A 26,858-nucleotide genomic window follows, 5' to 3' on the forward strand; every position below is an offset into this window, starting at 1 on the left:
TCCCATCTTTCAACTCTCCTTCTATCTGCACGTGGTAGCGATTGTGGCTCGGCTAGAGCCAGTGAGCAGGCCTGTGTACTTTCCTTTTCTTTCTTCCTGGCAACAACTTCTCTCTCTCTATCTCGCGGCCATGTGTTGGCGCACAGGACAAAGAAGAAGAGGGCTTCAATGGAGGCTGCCGAGTCCTCAGGTCTTGAACGTTTCCCGAGCACGTATGTATGTTCACTTGTCAAGCTTCTTCTCCATCGCGGAGGTCTTCTAGCATCCGCATCCATATACCTCAAGCAAGTCGGCAGGATGAGTAAGCAACACAATACCTGATTTCTTAATTGCCCGAATGTCTGTCGCACGGTAAGCGCACCTTTCATATGAACATTGCTACGCAGGTCTCTCCGGCATCGACATATCTATTGACGGTAAGGAAACTTTCTCAGACAAACTGCGAATTTGCAAAGCGTCTTTGGAGAGCATCGTTAAGGTCCCGCTTTCTGCGGGCTTCCAATGTTCGAAGGGCAATGTAGGTCTGCCATTTCCGATGTGTTGAAGAGGGCAATGTCCTCCTGGTCCACTGCTGAGCGGTAAGTTTTCTCTCAGGAAGAGGCAGTAGCGCAGGAATTGTCTATAAGCCTTGTGCGAACAACACTCTCTGCAATGTATCGTCCCCCCATTCAATGCCTTCCGTACAGCGAACAACCTACGGTGTCAGGGTAAGGTTAACAAGACGCCTGTCAAACGACGACAGAGCGGGTGGCGGGGCTTGAAGTTGAGGTTTTCGCCGACCACTAACATCATAAGCCTTGGACTAAGCTTCCTGCAATGTGTCTGAAATCATTGCTATAGCGGCACAGTTCCCTGTCGTAAAAACCCTCATGCACCGCTCATCCAAGAGAATATAGAAACGATCGCCTATTCTTCCTTGGTTCTAAAGATAAACCTAGTTGAAGGGTCGCCATTTGCGGTACAGTTGGCATCGCGAAGATGCCCCAGAAGCAATGGTAATTACACGAGATGAACTTTCGGGCGCGGGGATAAACTTTCTTATACTGCCGTATGAGGCACATATTCAGTTTCCAAACATGCGATTGATTCTGAACATGATACCAAGGTTAGCTCATCTCCCATGGAAGTGCCGTTCATCTTTAAGAATAATGGATGCTTATATGTTCGAAAAGCTACTGAAACCTTCAACGGAGAGAAGTTACTACCCGTTATTGTACGCGAGCCCTTAGTGAAGGAGAGAAATCTTTCGTGTTAAAAATCGGGCAAATATGTGAAACAATTAAAGTACGCCAGCTTTGCGCAATTAATTTTTGCACTGAAATTAATCTCATTACATGAGCGGCACAATAATTTCTCTCAACAATCTCTAGTTTGTACCCTGTTTGGTGTTCGTTTTTATTTATCAACAGTCAGATTTTTTTACACGGATTTCTTGTTATTCTTTGCAGAACATAAAGCGGAGACGAAGGAACCTCTTCAGGGTAAGAAATCCACTCCCGCATACGCATTCAAATCGCACAATAATGAAAAGCCAATTATTGTATGCTAAAATTTCGACTGATTTGTCGTTACTAATGTACACTTTCCTTTCATAGCTGACTGGTGAAATATGGATGTATCGATGTTTAATGATTAGAGTAGTATCACAAAAAGTATGACCTTCATCTTTACAGCTTTTTTGTAAAACTACAGACCTCATCATTTCTTTCTGAAGCATAGCTTGGTTTATTCTGAGACATCTAATTACATGGTGGTTTGTAAAAGCACTGTAGATAAGGTCTGTGATAGCCACCAAGTGCGCCAACGCCACAGTATTGGAAAAACGCTAGGCAAACTCTTCCTAACCACGTCGGTTGCAAACTTCTCCGGAACATGAAAATCACAGCAGTTTTGCCGAAACTTCAATCCTTTCCTCGGAAAAAATACAACCTTGTTTTTAAGCCTCTGCCCTTCCCTGTCTTCTGTTTCCAACGCAGAGGATGTAGCGGAAGACGACCAAAGGTAATTACGGAACTACTTGTAAGCGCTAAATTGTACTGTTGTTTCTGAAAGAGTTAGAGAGCAAAATTATTCTTGTCTTGTTTAAAATTCTGCGTCGGGTTCAATTATTGTCCTATAACATTCCTTCTCCCGGTCTCTCTCATCATGGCAGTGTCAGAGCTCGTTAAATAAACTCAAGTGACCAAAAACAACCTGCAGACCTCCCCTCCATCCTCACTCGTGTAGCCTAGGTACAGAACAGGCACAATAAATACAACACAATAATAGTTAAGCTTACAACTCTCTCTTTTTCATTTCTGTTTGTCACTTTTGGTGCAAAATCACAAAATCCAGCTCTTCATTAAGATGTTAAAATGTTGAATTGTGTTAAAAGGTTAAAATGTGTTAAAATGTCTTAAGATGTTAAAATGTGTTAGCGCACACGGGCGCCTTAGCGCCCGTGTGCTGTGCGATGTCAGTGCGCGTTAAAGATCCCCAGGTGGTCGAAATTATTCCGGAACCCTCCACTACAGCACCTCTCTCTTCCTTTCTTCTTTCACTCCCTCCTTTATCCCTTCTCTTACGGCGCAGTTCAGGTGTCCAAAGATATACGAGACAGGTAGTGCGCATTTCCTTTCCCCCCCAAACAAGTTATTATTATTATTATTATTATTATTATTATTATTATTATTATTATTATTATTATTATTATTATTATTATTATTATTATTATTATTATTATTATTATTATTATTATTATATAAGCAGCGTTCGGTCCCATGGTTCTGATTTTCTTTAACAATATAACATCTTGCAGTCGCCGCTAAGAGACGCAGATTGCCCCCGTTAATGTTGGGGACGTCTGAACAACTGAATGAAAGCAAATCAGAGCAAAATGCCATTTTTTTTTCTACCCAAGACAAAATGTCTAGACATTTCGCACAAAATCACATTAGAATTTCATGAATCTGGTGCAATATGCTTTGCTACAATTAACATACCGCACGCAAAAGCACTTTCGCAAGCATAATGTTATGTCGCCCTATTTCCCGGTGTAGAACCCGGTGGCTAGGTGCGAACTTAAATGGAATCTAAATGTTGACAGAATTCTATGCTATATTTACTTCTTTGCTAAAGAGAGTCATGTTTTAAAAATGACTCCTGCGTTCTTCTATAGAGCTTCCCTCATTCCTCCCAGGCTTGAACTGGCATGTAAAAATTTGTTAACAGCACACAATTGTCCAAGGCTACCAAGGCTGGTCTGCCTACTCGCGATCACTGTCTTTGTGTTTTTAGTATATTTCTTCACATGTTCAAACTCACATAGTTAAGAGTTCAGAGAACAAATAAACGAATTGATTTAGAATTCTCACAAACCATGTACCCGCCGCGGTGGCTCACGAGCTTTAGGCATTCGGCTGCTGCTCTCATGGCGTTAGGTTGGATTCGGGCGGCGGCCGTATTTTGATAGAGTAGCAATACAATGAGCGCCCTTATCTGCGCAATGTAAACGCACGTTAAAGAACCCCAGGTGGTCTAAATACACCATGGCATCATTCACAGCCGTTGTGTCGCTTCGGCACGTTAAACCCCAAAATTCATGCTTCACAATTTGACGAACGATTTATGCACTGCGTTGACTCGTCTTGTCTTGTCTTGTTCGAAGCTTAGAGTTATCTAAAATAGCACGTACAATGTCGCTCCACTTATACCCAGCAAATAATCTCCCTGGTGATTCAGAGGTGGCGATTTTAATATCGTCTAAATTGCAAAGTTAATCAAGAGGAATTCTGTGCAAAACTGGTGTCCGGCAGAACTCTGTGTTAGCAAATACAAACGGCTACAGTAAACTGTGCTTAGTGCTTATGACCAAGATGCAATTTCAAGTGACCCCGCAGAGGGGTTTTATGTCGCAACTGAAAATTTCCTCAATTATACCCAAAAATCTTTATTCTGACGCTTTCTCGTTCCAGCTGTTGCGAAATAAAGCAGTAGTTTCGAAAAAAACAAAAGGAAAATGCTACAGTTTCTAATTTTCTCTCAAAACACCCAATATTCCGTTTTCTCCAGATTTTATTCCTAAACTTCCCTGTTGAACTGGTGCCGACCAAGAACGGCATTGAGCTCTACTGAAGTAATCACAAAGTGCCTGCTAATTAGGCAAGACGACAAGACGTGGAACCAGTGTCTCCTCTCCTCGTCTTCTGGTAGTTACGAGTGCACTTCCTTGATGCTGATGGTGTGACACCCATCTTTGGGTTTTGAAGACCCCATTTTGAGCCAGAACAGTTGCGTTGGCACCTACGCAAAATAGCCTAGGCGCCTCCACTATGAACTCTGGATCGAAGCAAACTGTGCAGCGTTGAACCATCTGGCTCAGCAACGAACCATACTGGATACCCGATATGCTTCCGCTACGTTGTCTATAATTCAACAAGTGTACTTTGTTGTGAGCCTCGCTTCCGCCTTGTTAGTCCGCTGTATAATCGACCTTCTCTTCCCTTCTGTCAGGGACTTGAGAGTCGTGCCATCCGTGACCCTGGCCATTGGGTTCTGGGCCCTGATAATGATCATGGTCATCGGATTCGTCGTGGCTGTCAGCTTGTGTGAGTACTTCCTTCGTACGACGAATTAGTCTATGCTGTAATGAATTCAGAATAACGTAAAGAGTTGTGTGACGTAGCTGTTAAGCTGCGGCCGCAGAAAGTGACACCAATCCTTGTTTTCTTGTTTTCTTACTTTCTTTGTTTGTTTACTTGTATTCCTTACTGTTGCTGGAGTGATGAAGTCAACATATTCTCCAAAGTACTGTTCTACACAATAAAATCTCCTTACTGAGTGCCTTCTTGCGTCCTTTACAGCAAAGCGGCAACGGTAAGTACGAGATATGAATGCACTTTTTTTGTTGTGCATCGGCGAGGCGAATCGTGGCTGAACTAAATCGACTGTAAAGCACCACTTTTCAGCTTGAAATGCCGAAGTTTGCGAACCCAGTGTTTGCAGTTACCCAAGTTGGCTGAAAAGTGTCCGCAAGGACAGTAGATTCGAAGTCAAGTCTTAAGTACAGTCGCTCTGAATGCAACATGAAACTTGTCAGGTGTGTTCAAGACATCCTTTAAGAGTCCGTAAAAGCATCGTGGTCTATTATTCAGATATGCAGCAAAATATTTTAAAGGTTTCCCATGGCACGCATCGAGCAGTTAAGGCTGCCTTATAAAACCAATGGGAAGCGTTTTTGGCGATAACACAACGTTAATACTTAATAGCAAGAAAAACAACAACGAAAGACTGCCGACGGGAGATCTGCGATATATTGATTGTTATAGGGAAATATTATGAAAAATATTGCGTTCATAAACTATTTCTCATTTACAAATGCTTATGTCTACAATCTTTGGGCATGGGCTATACCTTGCGATTGAAAGCCTTTCTGCAGTGAGTATCTCGGCGCATTCTGCCATTTTTAGACACAAACCATACCACACCTCATAAAAATGGTCTACATATAGACTGTCTATCGACTTCTATATACTCTATTTCTTTCATATAGATATTTATTTTTGTCTATTCATAGTATAGACTGTCTGTAGATAAAATTCTACTAAAAGTGTATGGCCATAAATCTTTGCAGTGTCTATAGGCCATCTATACAGTTTTTATTCATATGAATTAGTTATAGGATTTGTCTACACAAAGTCTACACATTGTAGACAAAAATCTATGTACAGTCTATGGAGTGTGTAAAGAAATATTTATAAGGAACTGTCGCGGCCAAAACATTCTGAACAAGGCCGCGCGCGTCCACAGATTACGTTCCTAAGGCGCCATCTCTCGTCTGTCCTCCAGGTCCGGCAACTCGATGACAGCGATGTTCCTGTTGACTCCTTGCTGCCTGGTGTTGATGATCTTCCTATTCACCGTGTATGGAAGCGGCCTCTTTGGTGAGTCATCTGCGTCAGCTTGCTATAGACACGGTTCTTTCCGAGATTCAGTTTAAGCTTCGTCTCACAGTTCGTTGGCGTTGGAGCTAAACGTTTGCTTCTAGCCGCGCTCCTAAACAAGGCCGCGCGCGTCCGCAGACTACGTTCGTAAGGTGCCATCTCTCGTCTGTCCTCTAGCCCCGACAACTCAATGACGGTAACGAAAAAAAAAGACTTTCTATAGACTTTTTATGAACTCTGATGTCATCCTTTAGACTTTTCCTTTTGTCTATCGGTAGTTCATAGACCATCTAGAGACTATGTCTGTAACCGCCTTAATTTCTTTTCGTCTATAGATGGTCTTTAAACTATCTGTACACTAAAGTCTATAACAGCCTTATAGTCTATAGATGCCCTTAAGTCGAAAGACCGGTCTATCACAATCCCAATTTCTTCTTATCTGGCAATCTATACTCTGTCTTTCGACTAAGTCCAGAACAATTCCATTTTTTGTAGCGATAGCTACAAAAAAAAATGGAATTGGAAATGGAATGAAAATGGAATTGAAGGGCGGCGCTGCCACCCTGTGGCCGCGCGTGGCGGCGCCGCCACGCTGTCACGTGGTTGGTCGCGTGGGGCGGAGCAGCTGCCGGCGGCGTGGCGCCGTGGCTGATCACGTGGTTCGTCACGTGGTTCGTCACTTGACCAAGTTCCACTCAGACAGCTGTAGCTATCGCGTCACTCCGGCTTTAACCAAAGCTAAACGCCGCCAATTTTTTTTTGTACTGCATGCTGAGGGGAACTGCGTCGGGTGACCGCAACTATAGCTAGAGACCTCCACCTGCTTCGCTATTTCGGGGATTAAAAAATTATTGTATGAGGACAATGCAACGCACATTTGTATATTGTTTTTAGAAGCCTTGAAAAGCTCCTTTTCGTTATAACGTGATGCATAATGTGAATACACTATCAGAATATTTAATGCTAACGGGCAAAGCGAGAAAAGGCAGCCATTCCTGAAGTAAGGGTGCGCGCAAACTCTACTACATCAAAGGAAAAACGCTCTCCTTTAAAGGAATCGCTCGAGTCAATTCCATTCCATCTTTCGATCGTTACTGTTCAAAGTGCTTAATTCAGAAACATTTCATCAGCAATTCTACATTTCTCTTTAAAAGTCCTCAAAATAAACGGGGACAGGCGGGTGTGAGAATTCAAGGCTGTTCACATCTCTTAGAAACGCCGTCAGAAGAGTCTCAAAGAGCATGGTCCTCTGCGCCAGTATCTTCTGCCATTTGTACCTTTGCAGCTTGCATTCACGTAAAAAGGTGCTGCTACGCAACAATCACAGCGCAGTTTTTTTTCGTTTATCCCTAACGTCTGCTGCTCCGGAGCCGACGACACGCTGATGTCGCCCATGCCAGTTTTCTAAACACGAACACAGGCAAAAAAAAGACGTTATGCTATGAAACTTATAATTATTCTCGGAAAAGGGTGCCACATACTATTCGGTGGGAAGTGCGGCGCCTATGTACAAAGCAGTAAGGTTTCGATTTTGTTTTCGCGACAATACGGTTTTTAAAGCGCGAGTAAAGAATTTAGCTTATAAACCAAAGGCCTTCAGTGGTCTTGGATACCTGATCAAGCTACACACGGCAAGAGTGCGAGCGGTAAAGATATGACCATGAAACGGGTTTCTGTTTCACATTTTACCCATTTTGCCGCGAGAGGGCGGAAAATCATTCGGGCTGCTAACAACTGTGTGCGCGGATGTGTCGGTGTCGTCGGCGAGTTCTTTTCTGGATTACGTTTTCATCGAAGTCCAACTTAATCGCCCACTTACGGTAAGCCTACACGGTTATATTTTTATCCATTTAGTGTCCTAAACCACTCTTAGCAGAACTGTGTGGGCAGAACATATGATATGCGCAGCGACAAACTTCCTATCCTCGTTTGTAAGCAGCGGAAGCCATCGCTTCTCGACTAATGCCGCTTATATCTGTCCCGCTGTGTCTTTCCTAACGCGCGGAAAGGCAGTCGGTGCGAAAACCGTGATGTAAGCCACTCCTCGCGAACTGTCTACTGGCTTTATCGTCTTGCAAGGTAGATACGAGGCCAGAAATATCAGTTAGCCCGTGATCGACGGCCGAAATGGAACTACACGTTAGATAGCGCCGTGTGAGCTCGATTTCGTGGCACCTCCGGAAACGCACACTCACGTTCTGAGGTGTATTACATTTATTTTTTAATCTTCGTGTTATCGCCTGTCCGGACAATGGCTCATTCAGAGGTGTGCATTGCTTGTTACGTGTAGACGCTTGCTCGGAGCGCGTCGACAGCACCGTTTCACCAAAGATGTTTTGTAACGCTATACACTGGAAAACGAGATGTTTGTCAAAGTTGTAGTAAAGCGGCGCTGGAAGAACGCTGTGATGGTGTGATGGTTGAATAAATGTTGTCGGCACGAATGTCCAGCGTGTACAAAAACCGCGAAGAACCTACGAGCTTGCATCCCGTGTCCCCTTTCGTTGCACGCATATGGATTCGTCCATCCTTCTTATCCGAGCCACTGGCCGCCGGCACTTTATTTTCAAAGCTGAGTAATGGTCTCCTCGACAAGAGATGGCATGCATTTCGTTCAGAGAGGCTCATTCATGAACCCTGCTCACGCGTGCACAAATTTCTCCAATCGCATTTGTGCGAGAGGCAGAGTATGCGTTTCTGATCTCACACTGCTACGTTATGAAAACGCCAATGTAATTCTGCGCTTATTTGCGCCACGAATGCAATTCAGCTCGCGCCGTGTTATTATGGCTGTGCCTGTCTAAGAAGACGTCAATTGTTTGATTGAAATAGCTCCTACTTTGACCGCATTCGTTGCTTTCGTTGATTCTTTAGCAGCGTTTGGTTAGGCTACATGCCCGTAATCAAGAGCCACCTCTTTACTGCTCTGTTCGCAATGCACTTGAAGGAAAAACTAGGTGAATTTGAGACGGTATTTCATCCCGACACTAATGCGTATGTTGTGTCAAGCTCATGTCTGCTTTTGAAATGGAGCATGCAGCTGCAGCCACTGTGTGCTGTTTCAGTTTTCCAAGACTAATGAGCGCGGCATTGAAGCGCTACAACTCGCTTGTTTCTAAGAGCGTGGGCTGATGTATGAGCATGTTGTTCCGTCTTTGTGCTTCAAGTTATGGGCCCAAAACTGTGGTGAACTACGAACTGGTTCGCAGTCTGCATGCCTGGTAGGTTTTGCATGGCTTGTGCCTGTATGAGTATCGGCGCAAGTCACGCAGGGTATATTGAAGCGCTTTTTCAACAGTAGGTGTAAGAATAAATGCCACAATATACTCCTGCTGGGATCCCGGTGCAAGTAGCACTGAATGTGCATTTTATGGGGGTGGCATTGTCAACAGCTCGTAGCGAGTCAATGCTGATATGTGCAGAATTCTTCGAAGTCTTCTCTTCTAATTAATGTAAAAGGAACGCCATACAGAGATCAGTATTGGCAGTAGATATTCAGCGTACAGGTAGAATGCGTCAGAGAATTATGGGTCTTCGTTACAATGTTGTATGAAAACCACTTAAAATTTGTCATGGGTACTTACTGAAATTATGAAGCCGGTGCGATGCCTCAGTGGTTATTCTGTTCGTCTGGTGACCTGAAAGATGCAGGTTCGATCCCGGCTTCAGTTTCCCGGAGGCAGGTTCGGCGGTCGCATTTTGATAGAGGCGGAATGCTAGTGGCCTGTGTACTATACGATGACAGGGCACGGTAATAATAATAATATTAATAATTGGTTTGGGGGGAAGGTAATGGCGCATTATCTGTCTCATATATCGTTGGACGCCTGAACCGCGCCGTAAGAGAAAGTATAAAGGAGGGAGTGCAAGAAGTAAGGAAAAAAGGTGCCGTAGTGTAGGGCTCCGGAATAATTTCGACCACCTGGGGATCTTTAGCGTGCACTGACATCGCACAGCACACGGGCGCCTTAGCGTTTTTCCTCCATAAAAACGCAGCCGCCGCGGTCGGGTTTGAACCCGGGAACTCCGGATCAGTAGCCGAGCGCCCTAACTACTGAGCCGCCGCGGCGGGTCGGTAAAAAACCGCAGGTGGTCGAAATTATGGTCGAAATTATCCGCTGCCTTTCACTCACACGTCTCTTGTAGCCTGAGTCACCTTGGGTCTTTGAACCCCTTAAAGCCAAACCAAAAGATCAAGACTACTTTTATAGATTGGGATACGCAGGATATGCATTGCGTTGTAGAGCATGTGTGTAGAGATGGAGTTGAATTTTTTTTTCGGTTCCTCTTACATTATTTTTTCCTTTGCGCTGTACAGGTCAACATGACCGGGTGACTGACTGTAGACAACAGGTCGCAAGAATGCTTCTTCTGAGGAAACTATTCGGACCGTTACTTTCAACATTTACTTGTATAATGTGGTGCATTCTTATGATGCACGTATTGTATAATCCCAGCCTGTATAGCTTGAAAATAAACTAAATTTCTAAGTATATTGATCCTCATATCATTTGCGAAAATCGTGGGGTGACCTTTTTTAATGGTTGTAGACTATGTCTGCAGACAATGGTCTACTGAAGGTTTAGTAGACAGAGGTCTATAGACTGTCTATAGATAAAGGTCTATAGCGCTGCCAGGCCATGTACCTATGGACCAGTAGACTTTAATGGACCGGTAGACTTTCGTCTATAGACAGAAATCTACAGGAAGTGTATGGCCATACGTCTATAGGTCGTCTATCGACTTTCTGTAGACCTGTGTCTGGACTTTCCTTTCAGTACACATTTGTACATAGACTTTATATAGATAGAAATCTATAGGAAGTGTATGGCCATAAATCTATATATAATCTATAGACCTGTGTCTATTAGACCTTCAGTAGACATTTGTCTTTAGACTGTGTACAGACAAGTCTACTAAATGTGCATGGCGATGAATTTATGATGTCTATAGACTAGTCTACAGGATCTGTTTATAGACTTCATAGACTAAGGTCCATAGAAAGTCTACGGACTGTCTAAAAAAATTGTTTTAAGGGTTGGCAGCGTACCGCCAGGCAGTTGTGTCTACCGGCTAGACGACACTAGCACTTCTCCAAACTGTTCCCCCGAAGTAAATCACGCCAGCATTGCAAAAGAATTTTCGCCGCACAGAAAAGATGGCTGTTCATGTGTGTACCTTGTGAGGAATGCTTCAGCCGAGTGAAGTGAGCTCTGCCGTATTTACTGTGAGGCTGTCTGTGATTTTCGCAGCCAATTTCAGTGAAGTTAATCATGTCACGCTGCATGAATGACTGAACGCGAGTGTCACGCGCCATGCGAAATCACCTGTAGCGCCTCACAACATGAGACAGTGCGCCAGGAACGACAATGTGAGTGCATGTGTACAATTTTTGTTTTCTTCTCTTTGCACAGGCAATAGCCCTGCATTATCATGACACGTTTATGAAGGAAGTATAGACAACACCTTAAAGCAAATAGTGTCCTACAAGTAAATTAGACGGCGTCATTCCTGAACCATTAGTTGGCTTAGTTCCATTACTTGGTTTGTGAGAATAGCTTCCTTCACTTCGGTTGTGAACGCAAACATGACTATCAACCTCCGCGAACTTGTCCTGGAAACACAGGCTGCATTCACAAAGATCTTGCCATTTTAGAGCTAACAGGGGGTCCTATGCTCATTTGCGATTTTGCTTTGTGCAGGTTTTCGTCCGGTGACACCTTTCGGTGGCTTCAGCGCCACCCCGACAAACAAAAGTGAGCGCCCAAGACTGGCCTCAATACGCGGTAACTGACACTATCTGGTCGTCCGTTCTTGATGAAAGGACGAGAATGCCGGTCAAAAAAATATTTGCATTTATAATCACCTGCTTTAACCTCACAATCAACCCTTCAGAAGTCAGAAACACGTATTTGATTGGTCAGTGATGATAATCAAACAAGGAGCGAAAGTGATAGTAGAGGAAAAAAGCCTGTGGACCACTTGGTTCGTAATCAAAGCTGATAGCCCTTTTATTAGCCGCAGACTGGAGTAATAATAATAATTGTTTTTTTGGGGGGGAAAGGAAATGGCGCAGTATCTGTCTCATATATCTTTGGACACCTGAACCGCGCCGTAAGGGAAGGGATATAGGAGGGAGTGAAAGAAGAAAGGAAGAATAGGTGCCGTATTGGAGGGCTCCGGAATAATTTCGACCACCTGGGGATCTTTAACGTGCACTGACATCGCACAGCACATGGGCGCCTTAGCGTTTTTCCTCCATAAAAACGCAGCCGCCGCGGTCGGGTTCGAACCCGGGAACTCCGGATCAGTAGTCGAGCCACAATTATGGATGTGAAAGAACAGGGCTTTGACCTTCACCTCCACAAGTTTGAACTCCAGCCGGCTGGTAATAACAAAGCTATTGGCTTCGTTTACGGAGCACGCGCCCCAGAAACTTTAGTTTCCAACTGTACGTGGGCACGTTCAACAGCCACTATATAGGCTTTACAGCGCCGCATCATGGGGGCTGCCACCTTTGATCACATGATCACGCCGCCATTACGCGCCTCCTGACTGCTCGGCGCGCACCGCCGAGGCAGTGCTTCGGCTGAGGCGGTTGAAAAGGAGTGCGCAGACGACACTATGATTTGGCCAAAGCTTCAAAGGACACGTGAGAGGCTTAATTTGATCACTTGAGGCGTGAAAACGTGATCGGGCTTCATGTCGCGGAGAGCCACTCAGCTCTCCCTCTTCGAGCCAAGGAATGAATCGCCTTAATGCTTGACTTTGCATCCACTGAAGGCTTTGCTGAATGTTTTTTATTGTTATTATCTAAAACGGCAAGGTTTAATGCTCCTCCGGCAGTGCAGTTCGTTGTCGTGTTGTGTGCTAACATGCACGTCGTATGCATTTGTTTTCTACTTGTTTGTTAAACACAGAAAGGCGAAAAAAAATGAATAGACACAGAAATTTTAACTATCATAGAAGCAGTACCATGCATAAAGCTGTCTTCACCAGCTGGCGTGCGTTTCGAAGGATTCCGCGATATTATTGTTACAGGCGTGTATGGAAACGCGTTAATACTACACGAAGTTCACAATTATGTCAGCCTCACATACACAATTGTGGTACGCTCCACGCTCGATATGCGGACATGAAAATGCTTGAAGTCTCGTTGGTGGTAAGTAATCAGCTTCAATCTGAGCGCTGGCCTGTGGGGTTACTTTCAGTGACTTTCTCGCATAGAACGCGAGGAAGTGACAGCCACCCAGCACAGCAGCCGTAACTCAAATGCTTTATTCCGAATATGGTACACGAAAACCGCGCTATTTGGAGCGAAATTCAGCAGTAGCACAATCGACGTCATGCAATGCACGGGCTGACGGTGAGCGTTGTCTGCTGGCGTGGCTGTGCACTGCACAATCTGCAGTAGCGGTATGTAGGAGCGTAAGTCGCCCTTCTTTGCAGTTCGTAATTCGTCCTCGGGCGCCCCTGCTACTAATGGCCGCACACCTTAACTTACGAGCAATGGGGGTCTCGTTACGCGTGTGTAACGAGACCCCCATTGCTCGTAAGTTAAGGTGTGCGGCCATTAGTAGCAGGGGCGCCCGAGGACGAATTACTCAACTGCACAGCATCTGAAAGCACAAGTGACGGTTTAGGGGGCGGAACAGCTTGTTCATGCGGCTGTGTTGTTCACTTATACCCTCGCAGATTTTCAAAAATCGAAACCTTTCTTCCTATATTGGCTATCTAGCGCTGGCGAACGTGTTTGTTGCGTTCGCCCTTTCGGAAAGGGTGCATGCATGCTGAACGGGGGCGCCAGGGGCAGTACGTCCTTGTGCAGTTCGGTTCAGTGATGACCGCAATTGATCACATAACGCACCTTTAGCTCTCTGTCGCAATTCTTGCAATCCACAACACAGCATGTATTTCCTCTCCCTTTCCACATCTTCAACACATTCGGCAGCCACCCGCTATATTTCCACTGCTGCGTCGAGGCGTACACGCTGGCGACTTAGGAGGCCCGTAATGGCTCTGTGTTCCTAGCACACCTGTGGCGCCATCTAGTCTCAAACGGAAGAACCGCGCGCTGTCAACGGTCTATAGTCTGGCCAGCAACCGGCTGGGGCCATTCACATCTACCAGCCGTCCTAAAATGCACGGCGCCCTTTTGAGCAATGCATTTCATGATGCTTACTCATGACGACGAGCTCAATTAATTCATTTCATGCTTATACCTACTGATTACGACCAGATAGAGAAGAATTTTTCGCATCGCTTCTAAGCCAGCAAACTTCCTGTAACGTGCATTCTTCCTGAAGGAGTTGAGTTGGTTTTGTATTGGTTCAGTAGATCGCGCAAAAGTTCTTTGAGTGAGTCGTAATCAACAGGTCGTACAAACAAATTCCAGTTGGGCTCGCACTAAGATTCAACAAAATTTCTTTCCTAGCGCCCGAACAATTTCACCTCCATCCTAAGCGTAATCACGGCTAAAAGAAAGCAGTATGTACAGACCTAATATGAAACTTTGCTTTGGAGGTTGATAAGAGACCCTATGGTGTTCTCTACAGCTAAAGGACTTTCAAGAAGGAGGACAGCTTTACTCCTCAGTATGCAGACGTGCTGAGCTCATGGGATGCTGCGAAAGTCACACATTATAATGTAGTCATGCGAGGTAGAGCTGCTTCTAACCATGCCTATCAGTTGTATGCCTCATTAGTGATCTGTTCGACACTCGGTACAAACCATTTATAAACCGATATACGGCACGTGCTAACCACCTCTCGAAGAAAAGACCCTTATACTCCCATAAACCAAACCAAACCTATTCTGTAGCGGTGCTTTTTTTTCTTTTTAAGTATCGAAACCTTCTGGTACTGCAAATTAAGGCACTGCTGTGAACGGCAATACTGTTGTCATTAGGTTCTTAAGCGGCTTAATCAAGATCTTGGCGTGTTCTGTGTTCTGTAAAATTTGGACATCAGCTTAAAGCCCAACAGACATTAAGAACAATGGTCGCAACGTTAAAGAAACCTCAGAAATCTGAGAACCACGTGAGGCATATTGCAGTTTTACACCACTGTATTAGCGCAATTACTTCGTGCCTGCACTGTTTTTACAAAGGAAAATCAGGATAAGTACAATCGCGAGCACTATTCTAAACCAACTAATAGAAAATATTGTTGAGCACAGCATATGAAAAATATAAAAACTTTTCTTGTGTGTATTGGGTTGTACTTACGACCGCCACTCATAATACAGCAGGAACGTCTACGAAAATATGCACACCCTGGGTAAATTACGTATCTTAACACCACATGGCTTGCTTTTCTGCCGCGTAGTGAAACACATCAGGCTCCCTTTCAAACTATGCATTTCTGCAAAGTCACCAACCATCGTGCTCACCTCTCAATTTTTTTTTAACTTTGGGGTTTGCATAGATGTTGTGCAACATATGGCTCATAACCAAAACATGTTCAGCAATTTCGCGCAAAAATATTGAAAATTAGAAAATTGTAAGATACTTTTACGACAGTACTGAAGATAGTGGTCCATTCTTCTGATATGTAGCAAAATATTTCTTTTAAAATGTGTTTTCATCGGTCGCATCGAACATTTAAGACTCCCATAAAAAAGCAATGAAGAACGATTTTGGCGATAGCAAAAACGTTAATAGAAAAAAAATTCAAAACTACCATCGGATGATCTGCAGATCTGTTGATTGTTATAGTGAAATCTTACATTATATGAACAAAATTGCGTTCATAAATGGTTTTTCGTTTAAAAATGCTTTTGTCCAGAATACCTTAGTATGACTGTAGTGGGGCCTGCAGATGTTTGCGGAACAAAATCACCGCACACAAACCTTACTTCCTTAGCAGACCAGTTATCTTTACACCGCCATTCGATTTTGCGCAAGCAAGCACACCATCTTCGATAAACGCATATAAGTGTTCGGAGACGATGAAGCTGGTTTCACGGCGCTAGTGCGGTTAGCATTAGCGCGGTTAGCACTAGCGCCGCCGTGAGTGCCGCCGTCCTTAGTGCGTGCAAGCGTTCTCCGCGAATCAACCGTTGGTGTATAGAAGAGCACTTTTTGCCATGTTCCGATGCCGGACTTCTTTCTTATCGTCAGCTTTAGTATCGCGAAAATCATCGTATACACATGCTCTCGCCTCAAGAATGAATATTGAGGCGCCTACTAATAACATACAATTAATGATGATGAATTTTTTATGACGCAAGGACAGCTTCGGCTAAAGGGTGGCATTTCACAGGATATTTTTTTTTTCATAAGATGGGGTCTATGACCCATTTCCCCAGAATCTCACGGCTAATAACCTGAGCACAAGGCCAGCGCAAAGGATGCAGTCATTCCGTCACCTGTGGGTACAGCATTGGGGATTCAACCCTGTAGCTCCCTAAAAATTTAAATTAATGAAAAGTGATGCGGATGCCAGAAAGAAAGGTCAAATTAGTTTCCATAATGGCGTCTTGCGATGAGCGAGCGGTCCAACTTAATACGTTGCAGCAAAAGCCACCGAAGCTGCTCCGACCGAAGCACCGACTACTACAACCACAACAACGACAACCACAACAACCACGACAACAACAACAACCACGACAACAACAACAACCACAACAACAACGACCACCACGACGACCACTACCACGCTGAGTCCCATAGATGCGAAGCTGTTTTGTGTCTTGGGCCACAGCCTCGTTTATGTGCACCAGTTCTGGAACTTCTACTGTGACGTCATCGTCTACCCAGGCGTAGAAGCCACCCGGAACGGATTCGCCGCTCCCGGGGGGCCCCACGCGTGGAGCCTCTTCTTTGACCACGTGAGTGTGAGACAATTCCTTGTCGAAAAATACGACTGAGCCGGTCCCAATATACGACAAAAATTCCTGCCGTCCTGTCGTTGTGACAATTTTTTCTGTATTGCGGAGATTTCTGTAGTCATGACTGAGCAGGAACTGTCGTTACGACAGCGCCTGCCAACAGTCACTAAAACTGACTAGGGATAGGAGAATACTTTTACTTGTAGCGTTTATATACGGCAGATTAGTAGTGTAACCATTTTCTAACTCAAAAGATAAATAATAACACCTCGAAAGTAGAAGATTAGAAAGCCGCTGTAGTAGATGTGTTTGTAGAGCACCTTACGTGTGGCTTGCGGAGGTCGCGGGTTCGAATCCCACCAGCCTCATGTGGTTGCTTTTTTTCTACTTTTAAATCAATTATCTCTCAAGTAAAAATGCTTAGACCATATTTTCTATTTATCAACAACACAATCAAAACAAGCATTCAAGGTTGCAGGGCGTCAGTTATGTTTTTTCATCATTCGTTTCAAAACTCAATGCGACAACATATGAGCCCATTTTAACCAATTTAAAGTTAGGACTGCTATTGGAAACCAATAGGGAACGGTTTTCACGATCATAAAAACGTTAATAACAAAAAATGCAAGCCTGTTCACAGGAGATCTGCGGGTATTTTGATTGTTATAGTGATATCTTACAATATATATGAAAAAAACATGTTCATAAACTTATTCCAGTAAAGAAAAGAATGCTTTTGTGGGGAATTGTTGGATATAGTATGCATTTTAGAGATAATGGAAATTAAACACGAGTTATAGGGTACATATGCATGGACAATAAAGTGCTGCTTCGAGCCCTAGAAAAATCCTAAGTTTTGTCAGTGGATTCTGCGGCGTATCTTTTCGAGCGCTGCATACTACTGTGTCGGCGTCTGTGCATTATTTGTGCCAAATCCTCGCTTGGCGAACGTTAGACATGATTAACTGAGTAAAACTTGTATAACGTGACCAGCTCAAAAAATGCCAGTAGGGGGTCAGGACGGATGTCCCTTTTGTGTTATGGGAGTTGTCATCTCTCCTTACTTTAGCGCGCTGGTAATTTTTTCCTGCGACAAAAAAAAAACTCAGAAAGCATGAACAAACATGTTCTGCGTCGCATGTTTCTAAGTTAGTAGTTCCCGCGGAGCGAATATATGAACGCGGCGAGGATTTTCGTGTAGATAGCGTCAACAGTGCATGCTTTCGTGCGTCTTGAGACCAAACAGCTACAGAATTGTGTCCACAGGCGACAAAGGCGTTGCCAAACTTCGTACCGGGCGTCGCTTTCTCTGCGCTGAACCCTACCGACGCGGACAGCACAGCAATGCGGGCTCCGGCCATGACTAACAAGCTGCAAGAGTTGCTCAACAATCGAGTCACTGCGATGGGTGTGCTCGACTACACCACCAATGCCCAGAACACCCCTGTCGTCTTCAAGAAGCTCTTCGAGGTGACTTCTTCATTGCTAGTCACATTTTGCCCACCTATGCGTCCCCCAGCTCTCTATGGCGACGATGATCAAGTTTTTCTTCCCGTTAAGCCTAACCTGCTATCACCATAGAACATGCGTTGCCTCATATCATATTCGCTTTACGCGTCCAGCTGAAGTATACATTTTGTTTCTTAAATTCCTTTAGGCCACGATTCAGTTGTCTACGTTCTTTACTCATCAGCGCTGGCTTTCGGTTTCTTCAAATTACCGCTGTCACTTTCCTTTTCTTCACAAGTTCGCGCTGCCCTTAGTTTAACTTCAAACCCTTTTCTTAGCCGTCAAACTTCGGCTTTTCGTTGCTAAGATAAAGAGGTAATGTACTACTAATGGATATTGGGGAGCGGCTCTTCACATGTGAGGAACACTTGCCATTTACACTGAGGCTCAATCTTACTACGCACGCATTCAGCTAATTGTGACAACACCAAGCTTCTCCCTCGCAAGCATGCTCATGCATATTTTCACAAGCCTTGGGGGGATAGCATCTGAGTATTACAAGCAGTCAGAAAGTCAGCTAAGCCCCCAGTTTCGGGTTGATCAGACATACATTGGTAGGATCAAAGGCTTCGGTGAGGGTCCACCGTTCACATGGCATTTGGGCGCTCACCTGTCTCAGGTGAGGAGAAACGAGGGAGACGATCAATGTGGGGGACAAGCAGAAAGCTGACGTCCACTCGAGCTGAATTTTGCAACGAGTGGAAATTTGGAATCATAGGAAGATTGACCTCAAAGATATTCTGTTGTAAAGGTGCAGGTATATCAGGCATACTGAAGTATTACCAAAACTTCCCAAGGACAATCCAATATATTCTAAAGCTTTTTTGCATGTTTCCAGCCATGAGAAGGTATAGTGATGCAGCAAGACAGGCAAAGTTATGATAAGTATCCTGCATAACCATTCCCCCGGAGGATGATAGTGCAAAGGTGCAGTATGACCTTTACAACGATGTGGTGCACCCATGCATGTCTATAAAGATTACAAACAACGCCTCTCATTACCAGGTTTGAGTGCAAATCCCGCGTAGCGTCAGATTGTATTCGCCACGTTACCAAGCCCTACGCGCTTATAACCTAACGATACGCATCTTCCGTCCCCAGGCGCTGAACGCCACCGTCCGTGGGAAGCCGGGGGCGATGGTCTTCCTAGGGGTCCGTCTTAACAGCAAGCAGGACGTAAAGGACTTCACAACGGCCGTGCTAACTATAACGTAAGGTGGTTTCCCGTATAACCACATTATCCTCCATGTTTGTGTCGTGGCTAGTTAGCTCTAAAGGTTCTGTGTGGCGCAGCTGCTTGAGTTGGATCCATGACTTTAGAGGCCGCGTTCTACCCTAAGGCAGAATGCCTAACAAGTCGTGTGCTGACGTTTCTCGATCCGGCAGGAACGCCTCCTACGTACGTACATGACACGCTACGGCACAATGGGCGACCAGTGCATATGGACTGCGACTACCGGTGCCCTGATCCATCCATGGCTGTTTGCACCGGATGATCCACCCTAGCCAACTCAGCCTTTGTACCCTTTCACATCTTGGATGCCCTTTGGTTATGTGCTTTCTCCCGACTCCTGGGGCTCGGGGGACTTTTGACGTTCTTTGTTCCCACTCCGTGTGCACTCCGGATGCTATTTGGAACTTCATATGTCTCTCTCTTTAAACCATAAGCTGTTAGTTTCCTTATGGTGGCGATGTCCTGCAGCGTTTGTGCTTGTAGAGCTATCCCTTGCCTCCCCGTACCCATCCTTTTAACACTTCCCCCTTCCTTTTGCCCCTTTCCACATTAAACTGCTTCAATTCCTTCACTACGCGCTTTAGCTACTTATTTTCTCTTATTTTATTGTGCCATTTCATGTCACACCAAGCCAACTTGTTCGGCCGCAATTGTGGAATACAGTCTTCTCAGCAACTGGCGACGAAACGACAGAAATGCAATAAGCCGCCGACAAAAATGAAGCAAATTTATATGTGAAAGAAAAATAAGAGTAATGCCGAAAAGTATTTTATTGTTTTCAGCATTGTGTCTAGAGCGTTCAATGCAGGTAGGTGCTCCACATCTCAAATGTCGGCTTGATTCCGGAAGGTAAAAACTCCCCAGGTAGACCGGCAACCATGCGTGCACCACCGCTTACATCTCATCGTCCGTGCTGAAGTTCCTGCTACCGAGATCCTCTTTAAAAGTTCGAAAATATTAAAATGTTGCAATGTCTAGGAACTAGGTCTAGTGACTATGGTGTGTTCGGAAAACAACACAAAATGAGAATTGTGATCTACGTAATGCACAAATTATTAGTCGCCGTAGACTGCCATAATGTAAAGAACTCAGCAAGCTAATGTCATCGCTTCATTGCAAGTTTTAGGTAGTTTTCAAGAGAATAGCTTTTGATAGTGTGTCGGCCGGGCATGTAATCATCCACTTCAATTGGCCCGCTTCACTCCCAGAACAGTTTCAATATCAATTTGACAGGCGACTTTGTTACTCCGAACTTCGATTACGATGACGATTGATGACCGCCACTCCTCGCTTGCTCGTGAAGCCTTTAACTTTGTGTGAGGTACTTGTGCTCGGAATACGTTCTCTGTGACGATACCCTATAGAGAGCCATTTCCTGCAGGTATAAAACGCCGTTACAGCACCCGACACGCGTCCACATGGTGTTCCTTTAGTTCGGAATGATATGTTTGTTGGCGCACTCAATGGAAACTTTGCGTTAGTGCATGTCATTCAGGTTTATTGGATGTACCATGCCTTGACGAACCGTAAGTTCCTGAGCCACCTCGTCGATAGATCACAACAGATAGCCGTGGATCATGCCTTTCACAGCTGCAAGTGCGTCAGGCGTGGTCGACGTCCTCAGGCGTACGGGACATGTTGCGTCAGCCAGCGTTGAAGCTCTATTTTTCCCGTTTTGTGCGATAGCCCTTAAAGGCACGTATCCTGTTTGTGCGGCGTTTGCGTCATTGGCGTATAAAACGAAGGGGTACGTGGGAAGGAGAGGAAGAAATCTTAGCGGCGCTGCGCCTCCGAGTTTTCCGAGCACCATGTCCGGTTCTGTGGCTCCCTCTGTGTTCAGCAGAACAAACTAGCGCTTGCGTAGACTGCCGCACCTTTGCTTCGTGACATTCTCTGTGTGCAGTGGCACTCAAAGCGCCACGGCGAAGTCGAGAAACTGATAACAATCCCACTTCTGTGCTGCGATAGCCGAAACACAACGCTAATCTCGCAAATAGATGTCGCACAATATTTTGTTTGCGCAGTCGTAATAACCGTGAGCCGGTTGTGTTTTTCCCACTCGTAAAGTTGCTGAGAAGTAATTCAAATAGGTCAATTAATGTGTCTTCTTTCTTCATTCAATGCCTGCTTGTTTCTAAACCTCACTCACTGCTGGTTTCAAAACCTCATTTATCGCTGTCATGTGCACGCTTCTGAGACCAACATGTTAAATATGCTGTAGTGAAGCGATCATTTTCGTCATGCTGATGAACCACGTCACACTATACCGTCTGGAGATGAGGAAAGCATATGTGGAACAGGACTCTGTGACATGTCTGTGATTTCTTATTATCATTTTAAGGTTTCTTTTAATTAGTCCTTGCACCTGCTATATTTGTGGACCACCTTTGTTCTTACCAAAGGATATTCGGCCGTCACTTTCTACCGGACTATCTATGCTAATGCTATTTGAAGCCCAATCCTAGTGGCGCGATGGCATGTGCTCGTTTTTTGCGCAGTAATCTCGACAGCTTGGTGCTGCAGACGCACCTGTCTGACCACGTGTCCATCGCCGAGAAGTGCACTACACGCCTCGTCAGTTACGTCAACTCGAGCGATCCTGTGCCATCTTTTGTGAGTTCGCTGGCTCGGGCCGAGTACCTAATTTTCTCGATAGGGATTTTGACATGCGCGGCAACACTAAAGGTGTACGGGCTCCCTTCAGAGTTACCGGTTACATGAAACCACTTGGAGACTGCAGAACTCCTTGTCAGCGTTATAGTCGCAAGTAACTGGATTTTCCGTTGGTGACCTGGTCTCTAGTGTCCCACTTATAATGTATTACGTACTTGCTGAGCGATTGAGAGTGGGGAGCTACTCTTCTTTATCGGCTGACGCCGTGAAAGTGCGTCCCCCTTGATATTGATACCAAGAGATGGAAGGTGTTAGCCTCGAAGCGACTTCCATGCGACTTCGAAGTAAGCTTCCAAGCTTCGAAGCGACTTCCATGGGAAGGGCTTCCCATGGGCCAAAGAAGAACAAAATCGGCAAGACGGCGACTAAGGCGATACTCTGGATACTGGGGTCAAGTTATCGTGTGTGCAAGTATACATGACCTCCAAGGAACTGTTGAATGCGACAGGATTGTCGAAACTCAGAGAAGAATAGGACGCCTTAATTCGGCAAAGTCATTCAGGAGATGAACTGAAAAGCATGATCAATGAGTTAGACAGACAGAGTAGAACAGTGGTTCTAAAAATTAACTTGCAGGAAACCAAAATAATGATCAAGAGTCTTGCAAGGAAACGGCAGTCCACAAGTGGTAGCGAGGTGCTTAAGTGGTAAGGGAATACGTCTAGTTAGGGCAAGTAGTGACCGCTCATCCGGATTATGAGATGGAAATAACTAGAAGAATAAGAATGAGGTTCAGAACATGAATAGCAGTTTAATATTCCTCAAGGGAAAACTGTACAGCTGTGTCTTACCGGTACTCACCTACGGGGCAGAAGCGTGGAAGGTAACCAAGAGGACCCAGCTTAAATTTGAGGACAACGCAGCGAGCTATGGAAAAAAAATGTAACTTTAAGAGACCGGAAGCGAGCAAGGTGGATGAGGGAACAAACGCGGGTTAATGATACCCTAGTCGAAATCAAGAGGAAGAAATGGCTTGGACAGGACATGTAACGCGAAGGCAAGATAACTGCTGGTCCTTAAGGGTAACGGAGGGGATTCCAAGAGAAGGCAAGCGTAGCAGTTTTAAACACAGCAGCGTGCAGTCTGACAAGGACAACGAGGGATGCACGACACAGACGAGCTCTGACCTGGAACTGTTGTTTATTGCTAAGAACGAGGCATATATTCAGTTCCAACAATGTTCGAACAGTTCCAACAGGTTTTCTTCCTTTTGTTGGAACTGTATATATGCCTCGTTCCAAGCAATAAACAACATTTGCAAGTCATCGCTCGTCTGTGTCGTGTCTTCCTCGTTGTTCCTGTCAAACTGCGCGCTGTTCTGTTTAAAATGACTTACCAACTCGCCCAAGCATCCGTTTTAAGCGTAGCAGGGGGTGGCAGAAAGTAAGGTGGGCGGATGCGATTAAGAAGTTCGGTGGATACGGTGGCCGCAGCTGTCAAAGGGTCAGGTTAATTGGAAAAACATGGGAGGGGCCTTTGCCCTGCAGTGGGCGTAGCCAGGGCGAAGATGATGGTGATTTCGGCTGCTACGTATCGCTCGGCTAGTCATAAAACAATCCTCTTTTTGTGTTGACATTTTGATCATTATTAAACAATGCGACGACTGAACAGCTGGTCGCTCAGTGCATTGTTTAGTAGTGCGGTTAATTCTGCAATGGCAGTACAGCAGCGGTACTACTGTGCGGTGGAAGTACTTAGGGGTACTAGAGCATTGGTCCGCCCATTAGCTTAGTCGGTAGTTTGCTCTATCGTTTCGTCTGTTATTAGATACGTCTCTCGGTCGCTTAGCCGATTTATGTACAGATTTCTTATTTGGACGATAATTTGTCATCGTTCAGGATACTGCGCTAGAGGCTCGGACTGCGATCCGGGGCTCTGCCAACCATCTGCGCGTCATGTTCAGTTCCACGCTGGCCGTGGTCGACTACCAGGGTGAAGATTCCGCGGCGGGTCCAGACTCTGTCGGGCAGGCCTGTCGCACAAACGCGGCACTCGACATCGACATTATTTGCAACAACAGCCTGCTGCGGGATGCGACACCCGTGTACGCCACCGACATAACCAACAACGTCGAGACTGCGAAGTACGAGATCCGCTCCATCAAGCACTTCGCCAGCTTCGAGAGCCGGGAAACACTCGAAAAGAAGGTGCGGCGCGTTGATACCACGACACCTGTCACGTGATACCCCACAGCTGCCCGTACTCCAGCTGAGCGCATTTTAGCCTTTGGGATGATGGTGGTTCTACGTCGAGCAGCAATATGGAAAACAATACCTTTCTTTTCAAATATATCGATTCTCCTGCCTCCTAAAACTACTGGGGGTTTCAGAAGTTAACGCTGATTTTTAGTCAGTCAGCCCTGACAAAAATTTCTTTAGACAGTCTATAGACTATCTACAGACTTCTGTGTATAAAATCTATTGACTGTCTATAGACAAACCTTAGAGAACAGTTTATGGGCAATGAAAATCCTATTGACAGTCTATAGACAATCTACAGATTTTTGGCCACACACTTTTACTAGACTTTTGTCTATAGAGATTCTATAGACTATGAATCGACAAAACTAAATATCTAGAGGAAGGCAGTCGACTCTATAAGAAGTCTATAGACTGCTAATAGACCATTTTTATCAGGGCGAGGCGAAATACGGACGGTTGCTGATTGGTCGGGCGTCTTGCCTCTGCTTACCTTCAGGAATTCCCTGAAGGAGCGTATTCCCTCGTACGAGCACAGTCACCGCGAAATTCTGTCCTGCGTAATGTTTAGACTGTGCCCGGAGTCAGTCCCCGCTTTTTCTTCTCCTTTGCGCAGATGAGCGCTTTCATGGACAACCACTATGATGGCTGGGCGGTCTTCGACATTCAACGCGACGTGGAGACCGCATGCATTGGTCCCGATCCGTTTTCTAGACTGCAGCTGATGGCCGTCAAAATTAACGACGCCAAGAAGGAGAAGAAGGCCAAGCTAAGCGCCGGATGACTGCTGCATGGCCTTGACATTTACCGCACTTCTGCGGATTCACGCCTTATACATTGTGGTGCGGCCCAGATAAGGAAAGGGCCTAAGAATCGTATTTGAACTGCAGATAGATGAACAGTGAATGTAGCCTACATGTAGCGGAGTTACGTGGAGGCAGATTATTAGTCGCGCGAGCTCTTTTGTAATTGTGATGTTATGCTTATTTTGACCGCGAGAATACACTGATGCTTTCCGCACGTGTTTCGAGCAACTGCAGAAAACTGATAGCGTTTTTCGGCTGGAATTCTAGCTTTTTTTCGGTTAGAACTTTAATGCAGTGCTTCATTGCACTGATCGAGTCGCGGGTGAACCGTTGATGTGGTACTCCAGGTCACGGTGGTTGCCATAATCTAGATTGTGAGATGCAGCCATTCCGCATAAATAGAATTAGCTACTACAATTTCTTTTGACAAATCACACTATCTGATGAGTGGCTAAGACTCACCTGCAGACGCTGCAGCAGTTGAGGCTTCTACGAGTACACTTCATATTTAGTGCTACTACGGTACTGTCCTTTGAAGCCATCAAAATCGGGCAGTCGTGACTGTTACAGTAAAACGTCTAACCAAAGCACGAACATCGGTAACAAATGGATTATGCGAGATATTAATCATAGTCTCACTGTAGTCCTTACAGAAATCATCTCACCATGTGAAATTTTATCAATCTGTGCTCCAGTCTAGCTTTGGCTCTTAAATATGGATTGCGCTTTGAAACTATTTTTTGTTGCGGAAAGCAAAATGCTTCAAGATTTGTACTCAGGCTCGGAGAAATTATTAGTGTTCGTGTGCATGTTTGCATGTATGAATATTGGTGCGCGTGTGTTTCAATTCAATGATTTTAAATGGCATTGCACCAGCTTGCAGGTTATTACTCTTTCTACTTTTTTTACTTCCGTGAAAACTATTCCGGCGCAGTTTCTATGAAGCATCAGTCAATTTCTGTGATTTCTTACTTTTCATGACCTAAGGAAGTGTTCGCTGGTATCAGTGAATATGCCTGCATGAATATAGCAATGTAAGAATCTGTATGATTAAGATGAAAGGCAGACATCCTACTTGTTTAGAACTCAAAATATTTAATTACTCGTGCATGTAATGGCTTTAGCCGTGAGACACACCGGCGTTAGATATGTTGTTCCACCCGCCTTTACATTCGAAGTGTCCGCAAAGATGCTAAATAATAAGCTTATCTGATCACTATGTGCCGCCCATTGTCTCTTCAGTGTTGTGCAGGGTCAGCAAATCACAAGTGGTGTCTGCCATGCACGTTTTTCTCAGTGAAGTAAAATTATTCAGCAGATCGCTCTTGCAAAAGAAAAAGATGTCCAGGAGCGGAAACTTCCAGCTGTTCGCTGCCTGAAAGGCTGCTTTCCTGCCGTGTCGTTGGACACGTCAATCGAGAAGCTTTAATTTCACTTGAGCTGCATATTTGTTGCGACATTACCTGGTCACAGCAGAATAAACTGGTCATAGTCATAAACAGCGGCAAATAACGCTGTGTAGTTTGTCACTATGCATTCGTACACTCGTTTTCGGACAATTCCAGCTTCAACAGGACTACTGCTAAATATGAAGAAAAACATTTTTAAAACTCAAACGTAATACCTTTCTCCGAGTGTTTCGATGGCTGACTGCGTAATCTAGTTGCAGAAAGAAAAAAAACAGCCG

The 26,858-nt window shown here is 44.9% G+C and overlaps 1 protein-coding gene across 1 annotated transcript; it reads left to right on the forward strand.

Annotated features, from left to right (window-relative positions):
* The first annotated feature begins 552 nt into the window (after positions 1–552).
* Positions 553–25,396, forward strand: LOC144108121 (uncharacterized). Its single transcript, XM_077641401.1, has 11 exons — positions 553–578; positions 4,492–4,586; positions 4,842–4,854; positions 5,827–5,921; positions 11,624–11,677; positions 16,438–16,751; positions 18,018–18,221; positions 19,362–19,471; positions 21,993–22,107; positions 24,006–24,314; positions 24,982–25,396. The coding sequence occupies exons 1-11, from the start codon at positions 553–555 to the stop codon at positions 25,147–25,149; spliced, it is 1,503 nt and encodes a 500-aa protein (XP_077497527.1). The 3' UTR covers positions 25,150–25,396.
* The last annotated feature ends 1,462 nt before the right edge of the window (positions 25,397–26,858 follow it).

This window comes from Amblyomma americanum, chromosome 10, assembly GCF_052857255.1.
Source record: "Amblyomma americanum isolate KBUSLIRL-KWMA chromosome 10, ASM5285725v1, whole genome shotgun sequence".
NCBI lineage: Eukaryota > Metazoa > Arthropoda > Arachnida > Ixodida > Ixodidae > Amblyomma > Amblyomma americanum.